The sequence below is a fragment of the Stenella coeruleoalba genome (genome assembly GCF_951394435.1).
Source record: "Stenella coeruleoalba genome assembly, chromosome: 2".
In the NCBI taxonomy this organism is placed as follows: Eukaryota; Metazoa; Chordata; class Mammalia; order Artiodactyla; family Delphinidae; genus Stenella; species Stenella coeruleoalba.
This window is the reverse complement of record NC_137147.1, coordinates 130,175,146-130,195,106: the sequence shown is the minus strand read 5'-3', so window position 1 is coordinate 130,195,106 and position 19,961 is coordinate 130,175,146. Positions and strand designations below refer to the sequence as shown.

At 42.7% G+C, this 19,961-nt stretch overlaps 1 protein-coding gene across 2 annotated transcripts in view; it reads left to right on the top strand.

Moving 5' to 3' along the window:
* Window positions 1-19,961, top strand: part of TBC1D2B (TBC1 domain family member 2B) — a 96,490-nt gene that overhangs the window by 48,708 nt on the left and 27,821 nt on the right. For both annotated transcript variants that reach the window (XM_079911790.1, XM_079911789.1), the window contains exons 4-6: window positions 12,369-12,532; window positions 15,348-15,580; window positions 16,286-16,681. In XM_079911790.1, coding sequence (XP_079767916.1) covers window positions 12,369-12,532; window positions 15,348-15,580; window positions 16,286-16,681 — 793 coding nt within the window. The remainder of the gene's footprint in view (window positions 1-12,368; window positions 12,533-15,347; window positions 15,581-16,285; window positions 16,682-19,961) is intronic.

Genomic DNA, 19,961 nt, shown 5'->3' with positions numbered 1-19,961 from the left:
GTTTGTTAGTGTGTATATGTCCATGACTCTCTTTCGCCCCGTCACAGCTCACCCTTCCCCCTCCCCATAACCTCAAGTCCGTTCTCTAGGAGGTCTGCGTCTTTATTCCTGCCTTACCCCTAGGTTCTTCATGACATTTTTTTTTTTTTTCCTTAAATTCCATATATATGTGTTAGCATACTGTATTTGTCTTTTTCGTTCTGGCTTACTTCACTGTGTATGACAGACTCTAGGTCTATCCACCTCATTACAAATAGCTCAGTTTCGTTTCTTTTTATGGCTGAGTAATATTCCATTGTATATATGTGCCACATCTTCTTTATCCATTCATCCGATGATGGGCACTTAGGTTGTTTCCATCTCCGGGCTATTGTAAATAGAGCTGCGATGAACATTTTGGTACATGACTCTTTTTGAATTTCGGTTTTCTCAGGGTATATGCCCAGTAGTGGGATTGCTGGGTCATATGGTAGTTCTATTTGTAGTTTTTTAAGGAACCTCCATACTGTTCTCCATAGTGGCTGAACCAATTCACATTCCCACCAGCAGTGCAAGAGGGTTCCCTTTTCTCCACACCCTCTCCAGCATTTATTGTTTCTAGATTTATTGATGATGGCCATTCTGACTGGTGTGAGATGATATCTCATTGTAGTTTTGATTTGCATTTCTCTAATGATTAATGATGTTGAGCATTCTTTCATGTGTTTGTTGGCAGTCTGTATATCTTCTTTGGAGAAATGTCTGTTTAGGTCTTCTGCCCATTTTTGGATTGGGTTGTTTGTTTTTTTGTTGTTGAGCTGCATGAGCTGCTTGTAAATTTTGGAGATTAATCCTTTGTCAGTTGCTTCATTTGCAAATATTTTCTCCCATTCTGAGGGTTGTCTTTAGGTCTTGTTTATGGTTTCCTTTGCTGTGCAAAAGCTTTGAAGTTTCATTAGGTCCCATTTGTTTATTTTTGTTTTTATTTCCATTACTCTAGGGGGTGGGTCAGAAAGAATCTTGCTGTGATTTATGTCATAGAGTGTTCTGCCTATGTTTTCCTCTAATAGTTTGATAGTTTCTGGCCTTATATTTAGGTCTTTAATCCATTTTGAGCTTATTTTTGTGTATGGTGTTAGGGAGTGTTCTAATTTCATTCTTTTACATGTACCTGTCCAGTTTTCCCAGCACCATTTATTGAAGAGGCTGTCCTTTTTCCACTGTACATTCCTGCCACCTTTATCAAAGATAAGGTGTCCATATGTGCATGGGTTTATCTCTGGGCTTTCTATCCTGTTCCATTGATCTATCTTTCTGTTTTTGTGCCAGTACCATACTGTCTTGATAACTGTAGCTTTGTAGTATAGTCTGAAGTCAGGGAGCCTGATTCCTCCAGTTCCTTTTTTTGTTCTCAAGATTGCTTTGGCTATTCGGGGTCTTTTGTGTTTCCATACAAATTGCGAAATTTTTTGTTCTAGTTCTGTGAAAAATGCCAGTGGTAGTTTGATAGGGATTGCATTGAATCTATAGATTGCTTTGGGTAGTAGAGTCATTTTCACAATGTTGATTCTTCCAATCCAAGAACATGGTATATGTCTCCATCTATTTGTATCATCTTTAATTTCTTTCATCAGTGTCTTATAGTTTTCTGCATACAGGTCTTTTGTCTCCTTAGGTAGGTTTATTCCTAGATATTTTATTCTTTTTGTTGCAATGGTAAATGGGAGTGTTTTCTTGATTTCACTTTCAGATTTTTCATCATTAGTATATAGGAATGCCAGAGATTTCTGTGCATTAATTTTGTATCCTGCTACTTTACCAAATTCATTGATTAGCTCTAGTAGTTTTCTGGTAGCATCTTTAGGCTTCTCTATGTATAGGATCATGTCATCTGCAAACAGTGACAGCTTTACTTCTTCTTTTCCGATTTGTATTCCTTTTATTTCCTTCTCTTCTCTGATTGCTGTGGCTAAAACTTCCAAAACTATGTTGAATAAGAGTGGTGAGAGTGGGCACCCTTGTCTTGTTCCTGATCTTAGTGGAAATGCTTTCAGTTTTTCACCATTGAGGATGATGTTTGCTGTGGGCTTGTCGTATATGGCCTTTATTATGTTGAGGAAAGTTCCCTCTATGCCTACTTTCTGCAGGGTTTTTATCATAAATGGGTGTTGAATTTTGTCAAAAGCTTTCTCTGCATCTATTGAGATGATCATATGGTTTTTCTCCTTCAGTTTGTTAATATGGTTTATCACATTGATAGATTTGCGTATATTGAAGAATCCTTGCATTCCTGGAACAAACCCCACCTGATCATGGTGTATGATCCTTTTAATGTGCTGTTGGATTCTGTTTGCTAGTATTTTGTTGAGGATTTTTGCATCTATGTTCATCAGTGATATTGGTCTGTAGTTTTCTTTCTTTGTGACATCCTTGCCTGGTTTTGGTATCAAGGTGATGGTGGCCTCGTAGAATGAGTTTGGGAGTGTTCCTCCCTCTGCTATATTTTGGAAGAGTTTGAGAAGGATAGGTGTTAGCTCTTCTCTAAATGTTTGATAGAATTCGCCTGTGAAGCCATCTGGTCCTGGGCTTTTCTTTGTTGGAAGATTTTTAATCACAGTTTCAATTTCAGTGCTTGTGATTGGTCTGTTCATATTTTCTATTTCTTCCTGATTCAGTCTTGGCAGGTTGTGCATTTCTAAGAATTTGTCCATTTCTTCCAGATTGTCCATTTTATTGGCATAGAGTTGCTTGTAGTAATCTCTCATGATCTCTTTTATTTCTGCAGTGTCAGTTGTTACCTCTCCTTTTTCATTTCTAATTCTATTGATTTGAGTCTTCTCCCTTTTTTTCTTGATAAGTCTGGCTAGTGGTTTATCTATTTTGTTTATCTTCTCAAAGAACCAGCTTTTAGTTTCATTGATCTTTGCTATTGTTTCCTTCATTTCTTTTTCATTTATTTCTGATCTGATTTTTATGATTTCTTTCCTTCTGCTAGCTTTGGGGTTTTTTTGTTCTTCTTTCTCTAATTGCTTGAGGTGCAAGGTTAGGTTGTTTATTCTAGATGTCTCCTGCTTCTTAAGGTGGGCTTGTATTGCTATAAACTTCCCCCTTAGAACTGCTTTTGCTGCATCCCACAGGTTTTGGGTCGTTGTGTCTCCATTGTCATTTGTTTCTAGGTATTTTTTGATTTCCTCTTTGATTTCTTCAGTGATCACTTCATTATTAAGTAGTGTATTGTTTAGCCTCCATGTGTTTGTATTTTTTACAGATCTTTTCCTGTAATTGATATCTAGTCTCATGGCGTTGTGGTCAGAAAAGATACTTGATACAATTTCAATTTTCTTAAATTTGCCAAGGCTTGATTTGTGACCCAAGATATGATCTATCCTGGAGAATGTTCCGTGAGCACTTGAGAAAAATGTGTATTCTGTTGTTTTTGGATGGAGTGTCCTATAAATATCAATTAAGTCCATCTTGTTTAATGTATCATTTAAAGCTTGTGTTTCCTTATTTATTTTCATTTTGGATGATCTGTCCATGGATGAAAGTGGGGTGTTTAAGTCCCCTACTATGAATGTGTTACTGTCAATTTCCCCTTTTATGGCTGTTAGTATTTGCCTTATGTATTGAGGTGCTCCTATGTTGGGTGCATAAATATTTACAATTGTTATATCTTCTTCTTGGATCGATCCCTTGATCATTATGTAGTGTCCTTCTTTGTCTCTTTTAATAGTCCTTATTTTAAAGTCTATTTTGTCTGATATGAGAATTGCTACTCCAGCTTTCTTTTGGTTTCCATTTGCATGGAATATCTTTTTCCATCCCCTTACTTTTAGTCTGTATGTGTCTCTAGGTCTGAAGTGGGTCTCTTGTAGACAGCATATGTAAGGGTCTTGTTTTTGTATCCATTCAGCTAATCTGTGTCTTTTGGTGGGAGCATTTAGTCCATTTACATTTAAGGTAATTATCGATATGTATGTTCCTATTCCCATTTTCTATATTGTTTTGGGTTCGTTATTATAGGTCTTTTCCTTCTCTTGTGTTTCTTGCCTAGAGAAGATCCTTTAGCATTTGTTGTAAAGCTGGTTTGGTGGTGCTGAACTCTCTCAGCTTTTGCTTTTCTGTAAAGGTTTTTATTTCTCCATCAAATCTGAATGAGATCCTTGCTGGGTAGAGTAGTCTTGGTTGCAGGTTTTTCTCCTTCATCACTTTCAGTATGTCCTGCCACTCCCTTCTGGCTTGTAGGGTTTCTGCTGAAAGATCAGCAGTTAACCTTATGGGGATTCCCTTATGTGTTATTTGTTGTTTTTCCCTTGCTGCTTTTAATATGCTTTCTTTGTATTTAATTTTTGACAGTTTGATTAATATGTGTCTTGGCGTATTTCTCCTTGTATTTATCCTGTATGGGACTCTCTGTGCTTCCTGGACTTGATTAACTATTTCCTTTCCCATATTAGGGAAGTTTTCAACTATAATCTCTTCAAATATTTTCTCAGTCCCTTTCTTTTTCTCTTCTTCTTCTGGAACCCCTATAATTCGAATGTTGGTGCGTTTAATGTTGTCCCAGAGGTCTCTGAGACTGTCCTCAGTTCTTTTCATTCTTTTTTCTTTATTCTGCTCTGCAGTAGTTATTTCCACTATTTTATCTTCCAGGTCACTTATCCGTTCTTCTGCCTCAGTTATTCTGCTATTGATCCCATCTAGGGTATTTTTAATTTCATTTATTGTGTTGTTCATCATTGCTTGTTTCATCTTTAGTTCTTCTAGGTCCTTGTTAACTGATTCTTGCATTTTGTCCATTCTATTGTCCATTCTATCTCCAAGATTTCGGATCAACCTTACTATCATTATTCTGAATTCTTTTTCAGGTAGACTGCCTATTTCCTCTTCATTTGTTAGGTCTGGTGCATTTTTATCTTGCTCCTTTATCTGCTGTGTGTTTTTCTGTTTTCTCATTTTGCTTATCTTACTGTGTTTGGGGTCTCCTTTTTGCAGGCTGCAGGTTCGTAGTTCCTCCTGTTTTTGATGTCTGTCTCCAGTGGCTAAGGTTGGTTCAGTGGGTTGTGTAGGCTTCCTGGTGAAGGGGACTAGTGCCTGTGTTGTGGTGGAAGGGGTTGGATCTTGTCTCTCTAGTGGGCAGGTTCACGTCTGGTGGTGTGTTTTGGGGTGTCTGTGGCCTTATTATGATTTTAGGCAGCCTCTCTGCTAATGGGTGGGGTTGTGTTCCTGTTTTGCTAGTTGTTTGGCACAGGTTGTCCAGCACTGTGGCTTGCTGGTCGTTGAGTGAAGCTGGGTGCTGGTGTTAAGATGGAGGTCTCTGGGAGATTTTCGCCGTTTGATATTATCTGGAGCTGGGAGGTCTCTTGTGAACCAGTGTCTTGAAGTTGGCTCTCCTACCTCAGAGGGAGAGCCCTGCCTCCTGGCTGGAGCACCAAGAGCCTTTCATCCACACGGCTCAGAATAAAAGGGAGAAAAAGTAGAGGGAATTAGTAGACGTATGAGGAAAGAAAGAAGGAAAGGAGGGAAGGAAGGAGGGAAGGAAGGAAGGAAGGAAGGAAGAAAGAAAGAAAGAAGCAAAGAAGGAAAGAAGGCAAGAAGGAACGAAAGGAGGGAGGGAGGGAGGGAGGAAGGAAGGAGGGAAAGAAGTAAAAACAAAAAGAAAGAAGATACAGTAAAAATAAAATAAAGTATAATAAAGTTATTGAATTAAAAAATTCTTAATTGGAAAAAAAAAAAAAGGACGGATAGAACCTTAGGACAAATGTTGGAAGCAATGCTGTACAGACAAAGTCTTACACAGAAGTGTACACATACACCCTCACAAAAAGAGGTAAAGGGGGAAAAATCATAAATCTTGCTGTCAGAGACCACCTCCTCAATTTGGGATAATTCGTTGTCTAAAGGAGGGAAGGAAGGAGGGAAGGAAGGAAGGAAGGAAGAAAGAAAGAAGCAAGGAAGGAAAGAAGGCAAGAAGGAACGAAAGGAGGGAGGGAGGAAGGAAGGAAGGAGGGAAAGAAGGGAAAACAGAAAGAAGATACAGTAAAAATAAAATAGAGTATAATAAAGTTATTGAATTAAAAAATTCTTAATTAGAAAAAAAAAAAAAAAAAAAAAAAAAAAAAAAAGGACGGATAGAACCTTAGGACAAATGTTGGAAGCAAAGCTGTACAGACAAAGTCTTACACAGAAGCGTACACATACACCCTCACAAAAAGAGGTAAAGGGGGAAAAATCATAAATCTTGCTGTCAGAGACCACCTCCTCAATTTGGGATAATTTGTTGTCTAAAGGAGGGAAGGAAGGAGGGAAGGAAGGAAGGAAGGAAGGAAGAAAGAAAGAAGCAAGGAAGGAAAGAAGGCAAGAAGGAACGAAAGGAGGGAGGGAGGAAGGAAGGGAGGAGGGAAAGAAGGGAAAACAGAAAGAAGATACAGTAAAAATAAAATAGAGTATAATAAAGTTATTGAATTAAAAAAATCTTAATTAGAAAAAAAAAAAAAAAAAAAAAAAAAGGGACGGATAGAACCTTAGGACAAATGTTGGAAGCAAAGCTATACAGACAAAGTCTTACACAGAAGCGTACACATACACCCTCACAAAAAGAGGTAAAGGGGGAAAAATCATAAATCTTGCTGTCAGAGACCACCTCCTCAATTTGGGATGATTCGTTGTCTAAAGGAGGGAAGGAAGGAAGGAAAGAAAGAAAGAAAGAAAGGACGAAGGTAAAGTATAATAACGTTCTTAAAATTAAAATTGATTATTAAGAAAAAAAAATTTTAAGAAAAAACCATGGACGGATAGAACCTAGGACAAATGGTGGAAGCAAGACTATACAGACAAGATCTCACACAGAAGCATACACATACACATTCACAAAAAGAGGAATAGGGAGAAAAATCATAGATCTTGCTCCCAAAGTCCACCTCCTTAATTTGGGATGATTGGCTGTCTATTCATGTATTCCACAGATGCAGGGTACATCAAGTTGATTGTGGAGCTTTAATCCGCTGCTTCTGAGGCTGCTGGGAGAGATTTCCCTTTCTCTTCTTTGTTCTCACAGCTCCCAGGGGCTCAGCTTTGGATTTGGCCCTGCCTCTGCGTGTAGGTCGCTGGAGGGCGTCTGTTTTTTGCTCAGACAGGACGGGGTTAAAGGAGCCGCTGATTCGGGGGTTCTGGCGTACGGAGGCCGGCGGCGGGGAGGGAGGGGCACGGAATGCGGGGCGGGCCTGCGGCGGCAAAGTCCGGCGTGACTCTGCACCAGCCCGAGGCCCGCCGTGCGCTCTCCCGGGGAAGTCGTCTCCGGATCCCGGGAACCCGGCAGTGGCGGGCTGCACAGGCTCCGCGGAAGAGGGGAGTGGAGAGCGACCTGCGCTCGCGCACAGGCCCCTTGGTGGCGGCAGCAGCAGCCCCAACGTCTCCCGCCCGCCTTGGGGTCCGCGCCTCCAGCCGCGGCTTGCGCCCGTCTCTGGAGTCAGCGCCCTCAGCCGCGGCTCGCGCCTGTCTCTGGGGTCCGCGCCCTCAGCCGCGGCTCGCGCCCGTCTCTGGGGTCCGCGCCCTCAGCCGCGGCTCGCGCCCGTCTCTGGGGTCCGCGCTTTCAGCCGCGGCTCGCGCCCGTCTCTGGAGTCCGCGCTTTCAGCCGCGGCTCGCGCCCGTCTCTGGGGTCCGCGCTTTCAGCCGCGGCTCGCGCCCGTCTCTGGAGTCCGCGCTTTCAGCCGCGGCTCGCGCCCGTCTCTGGGGTCCGCGCTTTCAGCCGCGGCTCGCGCCCGTCACTGGGGTTCGCGCTTTTAGCCGCGGCTCGCGCCCGTCTCTGGAGTTCCTTTAAGCAGCGTTCTTAAACCCCTCTCCTCACGCACCAGGAAACAAAGAGGGAAGAAAAAGTCTCTTGCCTCTTCGGCAGGTGCCGGCTTTTCCCCGGACTCCCTCCCGGCTAGCTGTGGTGCACTAACCCCTTCAGGCTATGTTCAAGCCGCCAACCCCAGTCCTCTCCCTGCGCTCCGTCCGAAACCGAAACCCTAGCCTCAGAGCCTCAGCTCGCAGCCCCGCCCGTCCCGGCGGGTGAGCAAACAAGCCTCTCGGGCTGGTGAGTGCCGGTCGGCACCGATCCTCTGTGCGGGAATCTCGCCGCTTTGCCCTCCGCACCCGTTGCTGTGCACTCCTCCGCGGCTTCGAAGCTCCCCCCTCCGCCTCCCGCAGTCTCCGCCCGCGAAGGGGCTTCCTAGTGTGTGGAAACTTTTCCTCCTTCACAGCTCCCTCCCACTGGTGCAGGTGCCGTCCCTATTCTTTTGTCTCTGTTTATTCTTTTTTCCTTTTGCCCTACCCAGGTACGTGGGGAGTTTCTTGCCTTTTGGGAGGTCTGAGGTCTTCTGCCAGCCTTCAGTAGGTGTTCTGCAGGAGTTGTTCCACGTGTAGATGTATTTCTGGTGTATCTGTGGAGAGGAAGGTGATCTCCGCGTCTTACTCTTCCGCCATCTTCCCTTCGCTCCCCTATTCTCTTATTATTGAGTTGTAAGAGTTCTTTATATTTTCTGAATACAAGCCTTTTGTCAGATATAGGTTTTGCAAATATTTTTCCAAGAAGAACTTTTAAATCTTGATAAAGTTCTTTTATCATTTTAATCTGTTACAGATTGTGCTTTTTGTGTTCTGTGTAGGAAATCTTTGCTTAACCCAACGTCACAAATATTTTCTTCCCTGTTTTCTTCCAGAAGCTTAATGGTTTTAATTCTTACTCATTTATATATTTTAAGTTAATTTTTATGTATTATGTGAAGTAAGGGTTGAAGTTCATTTTTTCCCATACAGATAACCAGATGTAGTATCACTTTTTGAAAAGACTATCTTTTCCCCATTGAATTTCTTGGTACCCTTGTTGAACATCAGTTGACATTATTACATGCTTAACATTACCCCATGGCTTGTTGATTCTTCCTTCGTCTTTCTTCTCTCTGTTTTATTTTGGATAGTTTCTATTGCACTGTCATCAAGTTCACCAATCTTTCCTTCTGCAATATCTCATCTGCTATTAATCCCATCTAGTGTATTTTCATCATAGACATTGTAGTTTTATCCCTAGGTTATTTTTTTTATTATTTATTTATTTTTTTGCGATACACGGGCCTCTCACTGCTGTGGCCTCTCCCGTTGCGGAGCACAGTCTCCGGATGCGCAGGCTCAGCGGCCATGGCTCACGGGCCCAGCCGCTCCGCGGCATGTGGGATCTTCCCGGACCGGGGCACGAACCCGTGTCCCCTGTATTGGCAGGTGGACTCTCAACCACTGTGCCACCAGGGAAGCCCCCTAGGTTATTTTTAATTGAAGTATAGTTGATTTACAATGTTATGTTAGTTTCAGGTATACAGCAGAGTGATTCAGTTATATATTCTTTTTCGGATTCTTTTCTATTATAGGTTATTACAAGATATTGAATATAGTTCCCTGTGCTATACAGTAGGTCCTCGTTGTTAATTTTATAATAGTAGTGTGTATATGTTAATTCCAGACTCCTAATTTAGCCCTCCCCATCCCCTTCCCCCTTTGTAACCATAAATTTGCTTACCATAAGTTTGCTTTCTATGTCTGTGAGTCTGTTTCTATTTCATAGGTAAGTTCATTTGTGTCAGTTTCTTCAATTCCACATATAAATGATATCATATGATATTTGTCTTTCTCTGCCTGACTTACTTCAGTTAGTATGATAATCTCTAGGTCCAAACATGTTGCTGCAAATGGCAGTGTTTCATTCTTTTTTATGGCTGAGTAATATTCCATTGTATATATGTACCACCTCTTCTTTAACCATTCATCTGTCGACAGGCATTTAGGTTGCTTCCATGTCTTGGCTATTGTAAATAGTGCTGCAGTGAACATTGAGGTGCATGTATCTTTTCAAATTAGAGTTTTCGTCTTTTCTGGATATATGCCCAGAAAGGGGATTGCTGGATCATATGGTAACTCTATTTTTAGTCTTTGAAGGAACCTGCATACTGTTCCCCAATTTACATTCCCATCAGCAATGCAAGAGGGTTCCCTTTTCTCCACACCCTCTCCAGCATTTATTGTTTGTAGACTTTTTGTCAATGGCCATTCTGACTGGTGTGAGGTGATACCTCATTGTAGTTTTGATTTGCCTTGCTCTAATAATTAGCAATATTGAGCATCTTTTCACATGCCTGTTGGCCATCTGTATGTCTTCTTTGGAGAAATGTCTTATTTAGGTCTTCTGCCCATTCTTTTGCTTGTGTTGGGGTTTTTTTGTTTTTAAATATTGAGCTGTGTAAACTGTTTGTATATTTTGGAAATTAATCTTTTGTTGGTTGTGTCGTTTGCAAATATTTTCTCCCATTCTGTAAGTTGTCTTTTCATTTTGTTTCTGGTTTCCTTTGCTGTGTAAAAGCTTTTAAGTTTAATTAGGTTCCATTTGTTTATTTTTGCTTTTGTTTCCATTACTCTAGGAGATGGATCTAAAAAAATATTGCGTGATTTATGTCAAAGAATGTTCTGCCTGTGTTTTCCTCTATCTCTAGAAGTTTTGATTGGGATCTTTGTCTCACATCTTCCAAATCTCTATTTAACATGTTCAGTCTTTCTTCTAGCTTCTCAAACATGGGGAAACAGTTACAGTAACTTTTAAATCCCTTGTCTACTAATTTTATTATTTGTCATTTCTGAGTCTGTTTCTGTTTAGTGATTTTTCTCCTTAGAATGAGTTGTATTTTCTTACTTCTTTGCATGCCTGATAATTTTTTATTGCATGCCCGATATTATGAGTTGTACCTTTCTGGGTGCTAGATTTTTGTGTGTGTTCGTGTACATATATTCTTAAGCTTTGCTCTGGAATGTAGTTTAATTACTCAGAAACAGTTTGATACTTTTGAAGTTCACTTTTAAGCTTTTTTAGGTAGCATGAGAGCAGGCTTTAGTCTAGGGATAATGTCAGTAACCTTTTTCCAAGTACCAGTCTACCATACTCCATGACGTGTGAGGTTTTCCACTCTGGCCGGTGGGACTAGACACGATTGTGTGAGCAGAGGGATGGTTCTTTCCCCATTCTTGGATAGCTTTCTTACACACAAGCCTGATAGTACTCATCTGGAGACTTGGGAACCCTCTGATGTTTCTGCAGCCCTCCATACAGCTCTCTTCTCTCCAGTACTGTGCGCTGTGAACTCCACCTTGCCTTGGGATTCCCAGCTGTCTTATCAGTTCATGGGAGAGCTCCACCTGGGTTCCCCCTGCCTGCACCGTGGCCTGGAAAGTGTCTAGGCAGTAAGCTTGGGCAGGGGTGGGCCTTACCTCGTTTGTTTTCCACCTCTCAGGGATCACTGCCCAGTGTAGCCTGATGTCCAATATCTGAAAGTCATTGTTTCCTGTATTTTGTTCAGTTTTTCAGTTGTTTCAGATGGCTGTAAATCCAGTCCCTCCTAGTCCATCTTCATTGGAAGTAGAAATCCCAGCCTAGTTTTTAAAAGTTTTAATGAAATAATTTTAGCACACTGGCAAGTGTAAAGTATAGTAAATTGATTACCTGGGTAACCGCTGCTAAAGTATACAATTTTGTCAAATTTCTGCTGCGCTTTTTAAAACACAAAGTAAAACATTACAGATATGGTTCAAATCCTTTCTTGTCTCCATGATCCCATTCTTTTCTTGCCCTTCACAGGAGTAACCATGTTCTGTATTTGATAATTATCATTCTTGTGTGGATTTTTAAGTTTTACTACATATGTGTGTATCTCTAAATGATATCTATTAATAGTATTATCGTGAAGATTTAAACAAATATCATGTTGTACATATCATTCTTCAATTTTCTTTCTTTTCTTATTCAGCATTGAAAAAATATTTGTCCATATGATCCACGTAGCTTTAGATAGAATGTACATTCCACAAGGACAGGAATATTTGTTCGCTAGCATATCCCAAACATTTAGAACAGTGCCTGGCACGTTGTAGGCACTTAATTAATATTTGTTGAATGAACGAATTCACTTTAAGTGATGTATAGTATTTGATCGTACGAATATGCTACAGTTTATTTATCTGTTCTCTTGTCAATAGATGTTTAGGTTGTTGGGGTTTTTTGCTTATATGACTAGTGCTGCAGTGGATGTTCTTGTTTGTGTCTCCTTGTGCACATGTTGAAGAATCTAAGAAATGCTGGGTCGCTGGGTCTTAGGGCAAAAACTTCTTCAACTTATCTGTATGTTGCTGAATTGTTCTCCATGGCAATAGTTCCAATTTATACTCCCACCAGCAGTGTAAGAGAATTCTCATTTCTCCATATCCTCACCAACATTTGCTATTATCAGATTTTAGTTTTTGCCAAGCGTATGTATGTGACATTATGTTTTGCTTTACCATTTAAAAAAAAAACATTTCATTTTTCCCAATAGAAATTCAATGTCTTCTTTTCGTCCTGGGAGAGGGCATAATGACAGTCGGAGGAGTGTGTTTTACACCAATGAAGAGTGGGAGCTTTTAGAGCCAAGCCCTAAGGACCTGGAGGAGTCCATGGTGCAGGAAGAAAGGAAGAAGCAGATCCCTGAAGGAAACAAAGGTATGGATGTGGTTCCTGCTGTCTTTCATTCTCTCCGCTGCCCTCTGTTAACCACTGGTGATGTGGGAGACCCTTTGGTAGCAGGTATCACTGGGAGCATGAGACCCAACGGGAGTTGTGTTCTCTTTGTGGGAAATAAAACCTAAAGGCTTGAAAATGAGATGTCACAAGAAATAAATAACTGTCCAATCCTGTGGTTCTGCAACTTTTTCAGGAGATAGAAGATCTGGAAGTCATGGTGCTCTTTACAGAAATACTGATTTAAAAAAAACTAAAACTTTTTATTTATAGAAATTTGTTAGTGCACACACAAGTAGAAGCTGTAGTGTCACATTCCACAGTTTTGAACTTATGGCCTCTCTTTTTTCCTCTGTATCTCCTCTGGGCTCCTGCCCCTCCTGGCACCCACCACCCGCTGGGTTATTTTAAAGGAAGTTCTAGGTATTAATCCTTTGCATCTGCAAACATTTTAGTATGTATCTCCAAGAGATGACTCTTCAAAAGAACCACAGCTTCATCGTTATACCTAAACACTTACAGTAAATCCTTCTTGTCTACTTCCCCAGTTGTTCCATAAATGTCTGCTTGCAGTTGGCACGAGCAAATGAGGGGCTAACAGGCCCCCAAGTGTGTTTAGTTGTGTGTCTTCTTGGGTCTCTTTCAGTCTGAACAGCTCTCTGTTTGTTTTTTGTCTTCCGTTTCCCTTGCCACGCCTGTTGAAGAAACAGGGTCTACCTGTCAAGGAATTGCCCACATTCTGGATTTTGTTAATTCTATTTTTGCGGGGTCACAGAATATGCTTCTCCATCCCTGTATTTCCTATACACTTGTCGCTAGAGTAGAGGCCTGCCCAGATTCAGGGTTGACTTTTAATTATGACAGGAATATTTTGGGGTGGGGTGGGGGCTAGGGATGCTGTGTATTTCTTGTTGCATCACATCTGGAACCACATCGTATCTGGTTTTCCCTCTTTTTGTGATATTAAGGTCAGTCAGGATTTAGGGTGTCAGCCTGACCCGTTCATACATCTCTCCATTGGCATTTTGCCTAATGCGTTAAGCAGCCCTTCATGATCCTACATCCATTGATCCATTGAGGGAACATTGATGTTTTAAATGTAAAATAACAATAAATAATTTTGAAATTCTGCCTTATGCTTCATTCTGGCACGAGCTGGCAGGATGAGGAGGCAGAATTTTAGGAAGTCTTTACTGAGAGCACATATTTACTGAAGGTAATATGTTTTTCTGTCCCCTGGGAAAGGACCACATGACTTGCTTTGGTAGGGAGTTTACTTGTGATCCCCAGGATGGTAGCATGGAACCCTAAGGTCCAGTGTGACGTGGTGAAGATGTGGGTCACGTGCCTCGTGACCCAGCATGTGGCACAGCCAGCAGGGCACCCAGGAGAGGGGCTCATTGTCAACTGGGAAGGCCTTCTGAGGAACAGGGATTTGTGTTGGGGATTTGGCTTGTTGAAGGTAAACACTGTTGGCTCTGACTTCCCCATAAGACTCTAAGAATGAAATGGAAGGGTGAATGGTAGCAAGATTGGGAAGGAAGAATCAGTAAGGCTCAGTGACTCGGGTGGGGCAAGAAACTCCCAGCACCCCTGGACAGCAGCTTCTTGTCTGGGAGCAGCCTTCTCAGCCTCTGCCCAGCCCCTGATCCCTTTGAGAGGGAGCCTGTGTGGAAGACACGGAGGGACAAGGATGTCTCTGGATTTTTATCTTGATGATTCATGGATATTTCCTGTAATGGCTCCAAGAATCAGCCTGCCAGCTTCCTGTCCATGTCATTCATGGGAAGTAAGCTAATCTTCATACACACAGAAAAGTCCCCCAATCAGAAATGTGTAGCTCAATGGATTTTCACAAAGTGAGCATATCCATGTAGCCAGCACTTACTTGAAGAAACAGGACAGTACCAGGAGTCACAGCCTCCATCCCCAAACCCCTCCCAGTCACTACATCACCTGCCATCCCCGCCCCCGAAACCACTGTCCTGACTCCTAACATCATAGATTTGTTTTGCCTGTTTTCTAAAGTTATATAAATGGAATCTATATAGTATGTACTCTCCTCTTTATATTTTTAATATATATTTGAATCCATTTATTCTAAAATTTATTTGGATCCCTCAATATTTTTAAATACTCATTTTTAAGGAAGAGAATAAAATGTGTTTACAATTAAGAAAACATAAACTTGGTGTTTTTTTGGTTTGTTTTTTTAGTAAGGACAGATTAGCTAAAAATAAGCAGCTGGGGATCCCTAGTGTATCTCTTAAGGCCTACCCTCTAACTTTGTAGATGCAGGCCCTGTCCTTACTAAGGTGCCCGGCGGAAGGGACACCTTGTGTTCAGGTTGCTGTAGGAACTTGGAGCAACCATGTTCTTCCCTGGTCTGTGTCTCTGTTCTCTTTGGTCCTCAAAGTAACTGAAATAAGAAAATAGTGATATGAACACATGGCTTAGAACTGATCTTTTGGAAAATAAACTTAACATTACAAAAGAATCTTGAGAGAGTTTAGTATAGTTTTGTCATAAATTCCTCATTAGTACTAATGTATAGTCTGACTTTTTTTCATCTGTCTTAATGCAAAAATTGAGCAAATAGAGAAAGTTTTCTTTAAAAGTGATCACATGAAAGATCATCTTTGATTTTCAGCTTGGTTATTGTCAAGAATGAGGTAGGAGCAGAGAGTGACGCACGCAGAACTCCTTAGAGGATGATGGATGGAATGTTAATGTATTTTACTGGAATTTCCGAAAGGAAAATTTGACCTGAACTTAAACAAGTTTTGTTTTTATGTAGGAGTAACTGGCTCAGGATTTCCCTTTGATTTTGGACGTATTCCCTACAAAGGAAAACGCCCTTTGAAAGACATGATTGGATCGTATAAAAATCGCCACAGTAGTGGTGACCCTTCAGCTGAGGGGCCATCGGGCAGTGGTAGCACCAGCAAGTTGGCCTCCGAGATGCAGCTGCAGGTCCAGAACCAGCAGGAAGAGCTGGAAAGGTTAAGGAAAGACTTATCCAGTCAGAAGGTAATTCCTCTTCCTCACATTTCTATCTCACCTCACATCAGCAGGCCAGGGACCAGAGGAGCAAAACCCGGCTTTCACGTTTCTCTGACTCCATTATTTCCCAGAAGGTGCTTTTCCCCTAAGAGTTGTATGTTGCCACGGCCACTGACCTAGGCACTGCTGTTCTGCTTGGTCATTTTTTCATAGACATTTGAAGTTCCGACGAGAGTGAAGACCCCTCAGAGTGGGTCGGGGAGGGTGTTGTTTGCACTTTGCCCACGCCTGCCCTGACGTCAAATCTCTCTGAGCATAGCTTCAGCCCAAGGCCCATGAACAGTTGTTAAATGAGTTTCCACATCCTGTTAAAACAGCAGCTTCCTTTTGAGCTGATCACACCTAATTATACTTAATTCCTCAGCAGGTCAGTGAATTTAGACCTCAGATTTTTTAATACGGATGAACGTTTACTGGGAGCCATTGCTAATTGCAGTCTGCCTGTCCACTATTTCCTGTTTCCTATTATTGTTCTCTACAGACAGGCTTTATGGAATAAATATTTTTCCTTCTCTATTTTTGAGATCCTTCAAGAGGAAGTTGGTTATTAAAATATTTCCAGTAAAGTTTCTGCATTTGCTCAAATACCAATGGTTGCTCCATGCAGAGTTGCCATGATTTCTGCTTTTTCTCCCGCCCCTGCTCCCCACTCCATCCTCCCCTGGCTCCCAGGAGCTCGTGCGGCTCCTGCAGCAGACGGTGCGGTCCTCCCAGTACGACAAGTACTTCACGAGCAGCCGCCTCTGTGAGGGGGTCCCGCAGGACACGCTGGGGCTTCTGCACCAGAAGGACGACCAGATTCTGGGCCTCACTAGCCAGCTGGAGAGGTTCAACCAGGAGAAAGAGAGTCTTCAGCAGGAAGTGAGGACGCTGAAGAACAAGGTGGGCGAGCTCAGTGAGCAGCTGGGGATGCTGATGGAGACCATCCAGGCCAAGGACGAGGTCATCATGAAGCTCTCCCGGCAGCTCAGCGAGTGCGAGGGCAGCGCATCCTCTCCCACCTCCACGCCCAGCTCTCCTGTGGCCCTCCCCACAGCCAGGGACCAGCTGGAACTGGACCGACTGAAAGTAAGAGCAGGGCGTGGGCCCCTGTTATTGGGACGAGAAATCCAAAACCCACTAACAGCCTGTCTGTTGATGTCACTCTAGAGCTGCTAGCCTCAGTGAGCTAATTTGGCATGACAGCAGAACAGCTGTGCCTTTTTTTAAAAAAACAAGTGTCACAGGACTTCCAGTCAGATAATTACAAGGTTTCTAAGAAGCTTCCTTGGAAAATGAAAGTCTCAGCCCGTCAGTGTCGCCATAGCTCAGAACAGTTTCAGATCTTTCCCCTCCCTTGCTTTCAGGCAGCTGAAACTTCTCTTTCTGTTTATACACCCTTAGAACTTCATTATTCCATGTAACCTACAGAGGCTGTTTCTCGCCCCCTCTGTGTGTGGATGCATAGCCCGCCTCAGGACATAATGGAGGCCAGGTGAGGGAACACTGTTCCCAACAGCTAGTGTGGGGTCAGGTGGGAAAGCAGACCCTGGCTCCCAAGCACGCCGGGGAAGAGGGCCTGCCCAGAGTCAGTGCCCCCCATGCCTAAGGCAGGAGGGTCCTGACACTCAGAAGGGAGGGCAGAGCTCTCTTCCCAGTGTCCCAGTGGCCCTGGGGATGGGAGGCTGGTTCCTAAATGGAGGTGACTGTCCCCATCATACCTGGGGTGGTGGCCAGCTGATGAGGTAGGAAGAGCGTTACTGGGGGCATGAGCAGTCTGACTCTGTGCCCGCGGAGAAGCGTGCTGGTCCCGAGGGGAGAGCTGAATGGCCTTGGGCCACTGTCAGTCAGGCCACAGCGAGGGTCACCAGTTCTCAATTTGGAGAAGTTTCAGGTGGAGAAGTGTCTCCTAGGACATGAGGCATTGGGTGTAGCCCAGACCCCAGCTGACCCCACATAGTTCTGCAGCTGTCGGTTCCACCTGGCCACAAAGTCTTCCTCACCTGGCTACCCACGTTTTGCAAATAATGTGGCACTGAGGATGTTTTGCCCCCCAAATGCAGTTTATCCTTGAAGGGCAGAGGTTTGCCACTTTTGAGGTTGTTACTGAGCCTGCTTCCTGACTAGTAGTACCTGTCACGCAGTGTCAGTAGATTGCATGCCTGATGGACATGCCTGAGCCTTAAAGATAATTCCGAAATGGAAATTAAAACACTGGAGTAATGGCAGCTTTGTCGGAATATGTATGTGGTCTCCCATGGTGACAACTTCTCAGTGACAGCACCCAGTAGATACATGAGGCCAGAAGGATTTATTGGTGAGAAGGACCAAAAGGGCAAAAACACCACCAAAACCCTCAATCTCATTACTTTATAATTATATCTACTACAAAAATAGCCGTGTTTAAAAAAGAAAAAGGTCCTGGTTAGTGTTGCCTGTAAAAGTTGGTTTTGTTTATACATGCAACCTAGAGTGTACTGACCCTAAGTATACATCCCATCAGTGATACACGTTTTAAGACCACTTATTTAAGGTCAACTGAATTTTATATTTTGCGAGCACGTCTGTCTTTATAGTGTTTGGAGAATGACACCAGGGCGTTCGGTTTCCAGGTCCCAGTGCTCGGCAGTGGGGGACGCGTGGGGAGCATGTTTTCCCGGGGAGCCGAGCCAGGGTGTGGAGGGGAGTGTGTGGCTTTGTTGTTGTGGCTCCACACAGCTCCTTTTGGAGACGACTGATGGAGCTGATCACAACTAGACTTCTCGACCTTTTCTTTTTGCGGGGTAGCGGGTGACATTTTTTTTTTCTCCAACATTTCTCAGCTTAATTTATAAAGTCTGTGGCTCCAGAATTCCACAAGAGTGAGGTTAAGTGGTGGCATAGCTTATGGAGAGGCAGAAAGGTTGTCAGGGGACTTCCCTGTGACCTGTTCCTCTGAGTGAGTCCTGCCCGGCTTGGTGACCTCATGTTTTCTGACATTGCTCTGCCTGGGCCGGATATTGCCAGGGCATCCCCTGTGCCATGCAGGAGACAGTCACATTCGTGCCTCCTCTGCGGTGGCACTGGGAGAATTGGAGTGAAGAATCTCATTGTCCTTCACTTTTAGATACCGCATGGTTTCTATATTGATTTCTTCGTTTGACCCCAAATTTAAAATGTCTAGGTGGGGAAAAAAAAATTGTGTGTGTGTTTTGGTGGGGGGAAGGTATCTTTTTTGTTGTTGTTACTGTTACTGTTCAGTGTCTTGCTTTATAGTCAGTGTATGTGCCTGTAAAGATTTCTGCTTTTTAGAAACATTTCTGTTTTGGTCTCCTATGTGGTCACTTTCTGTTCCTGTAGTATTTTGAGGCAGGAGCACATATTGGTCTTAGGATTTTACCACCCTAGTGATTTAAATATTTTCCCCACACTTCCTTCCAGGCCTTTTCCATGTTTACATAATTCTTCCATTTCCTGGAGTAGGTAAACTTTTGTTTCATTCAGCCTTAGAACCCAGGTACTTTCTGTATTGCTATCGTTAATGATTCCAGATTGTCCATCTTTTGACTCTGTCATCATTTACTTAATCAGCCTCTGTCTTCTTTCCTGTGGTTTGTTATTTCATGAATATCTTCATGCGTGCAGCTTTTCCTTCTTGGGACTCTTTCATTCATTCAGTCAGTCAGCCATGTGCTGGGCTTTGTACTCCACACAAAGTATACAGTCTCTGTCCTTCTGGAGCTCAGAGTTTAGTTTATAAAGCACAAAAACAAAAAAGCAGAATCACAACTGTAACAAACATCAATGAGGAAGGGGATGTGTCCCAGTATGGGGTGGCGGTTTAGACTAAGCCTGGGCTCTGGAGTCAGACCTGGCTGGGTTCAAACCCAGCTTTGCCACTCATGACCTCTGACCTTGGGCAGGCTGGTTCACCTCTCTGCCTCAGTGTTCATCTGTGAAATGGCGCTTACCTCATAGGGTCTTGTAAGGGTTAAAAGAGGTATTCCATGTAAAGTCCTCACAGGGCACCCGGCACCTCATAGAGTCTTAACTTGCTGTGATCATCATTCTAGAGAAAGAATCCTTTTTTTTTTTAAATTTTTGAATTTTATTATATTTATTTTTTTATACAGCAGGTTCTTATTAGTCATCTGTTTTATACACATCAGTGTATACATGTCAGTCCCAATCACCCAGTTCATCACACCCCCCCCCAACTGCTTTCCCCCCTTGGTGTCCATACATTTGTTCTCTACATCTGTGTCTCAACTTCTGCCCTGCAAACCGGTTCATCTGTACCATTCTTCTAGGCTCCACATACATGCGTTAATACATGATATTTCTTTTTCTCTTTCTGACTTACTTCACTCTGTATGACAGTCTCTAGATC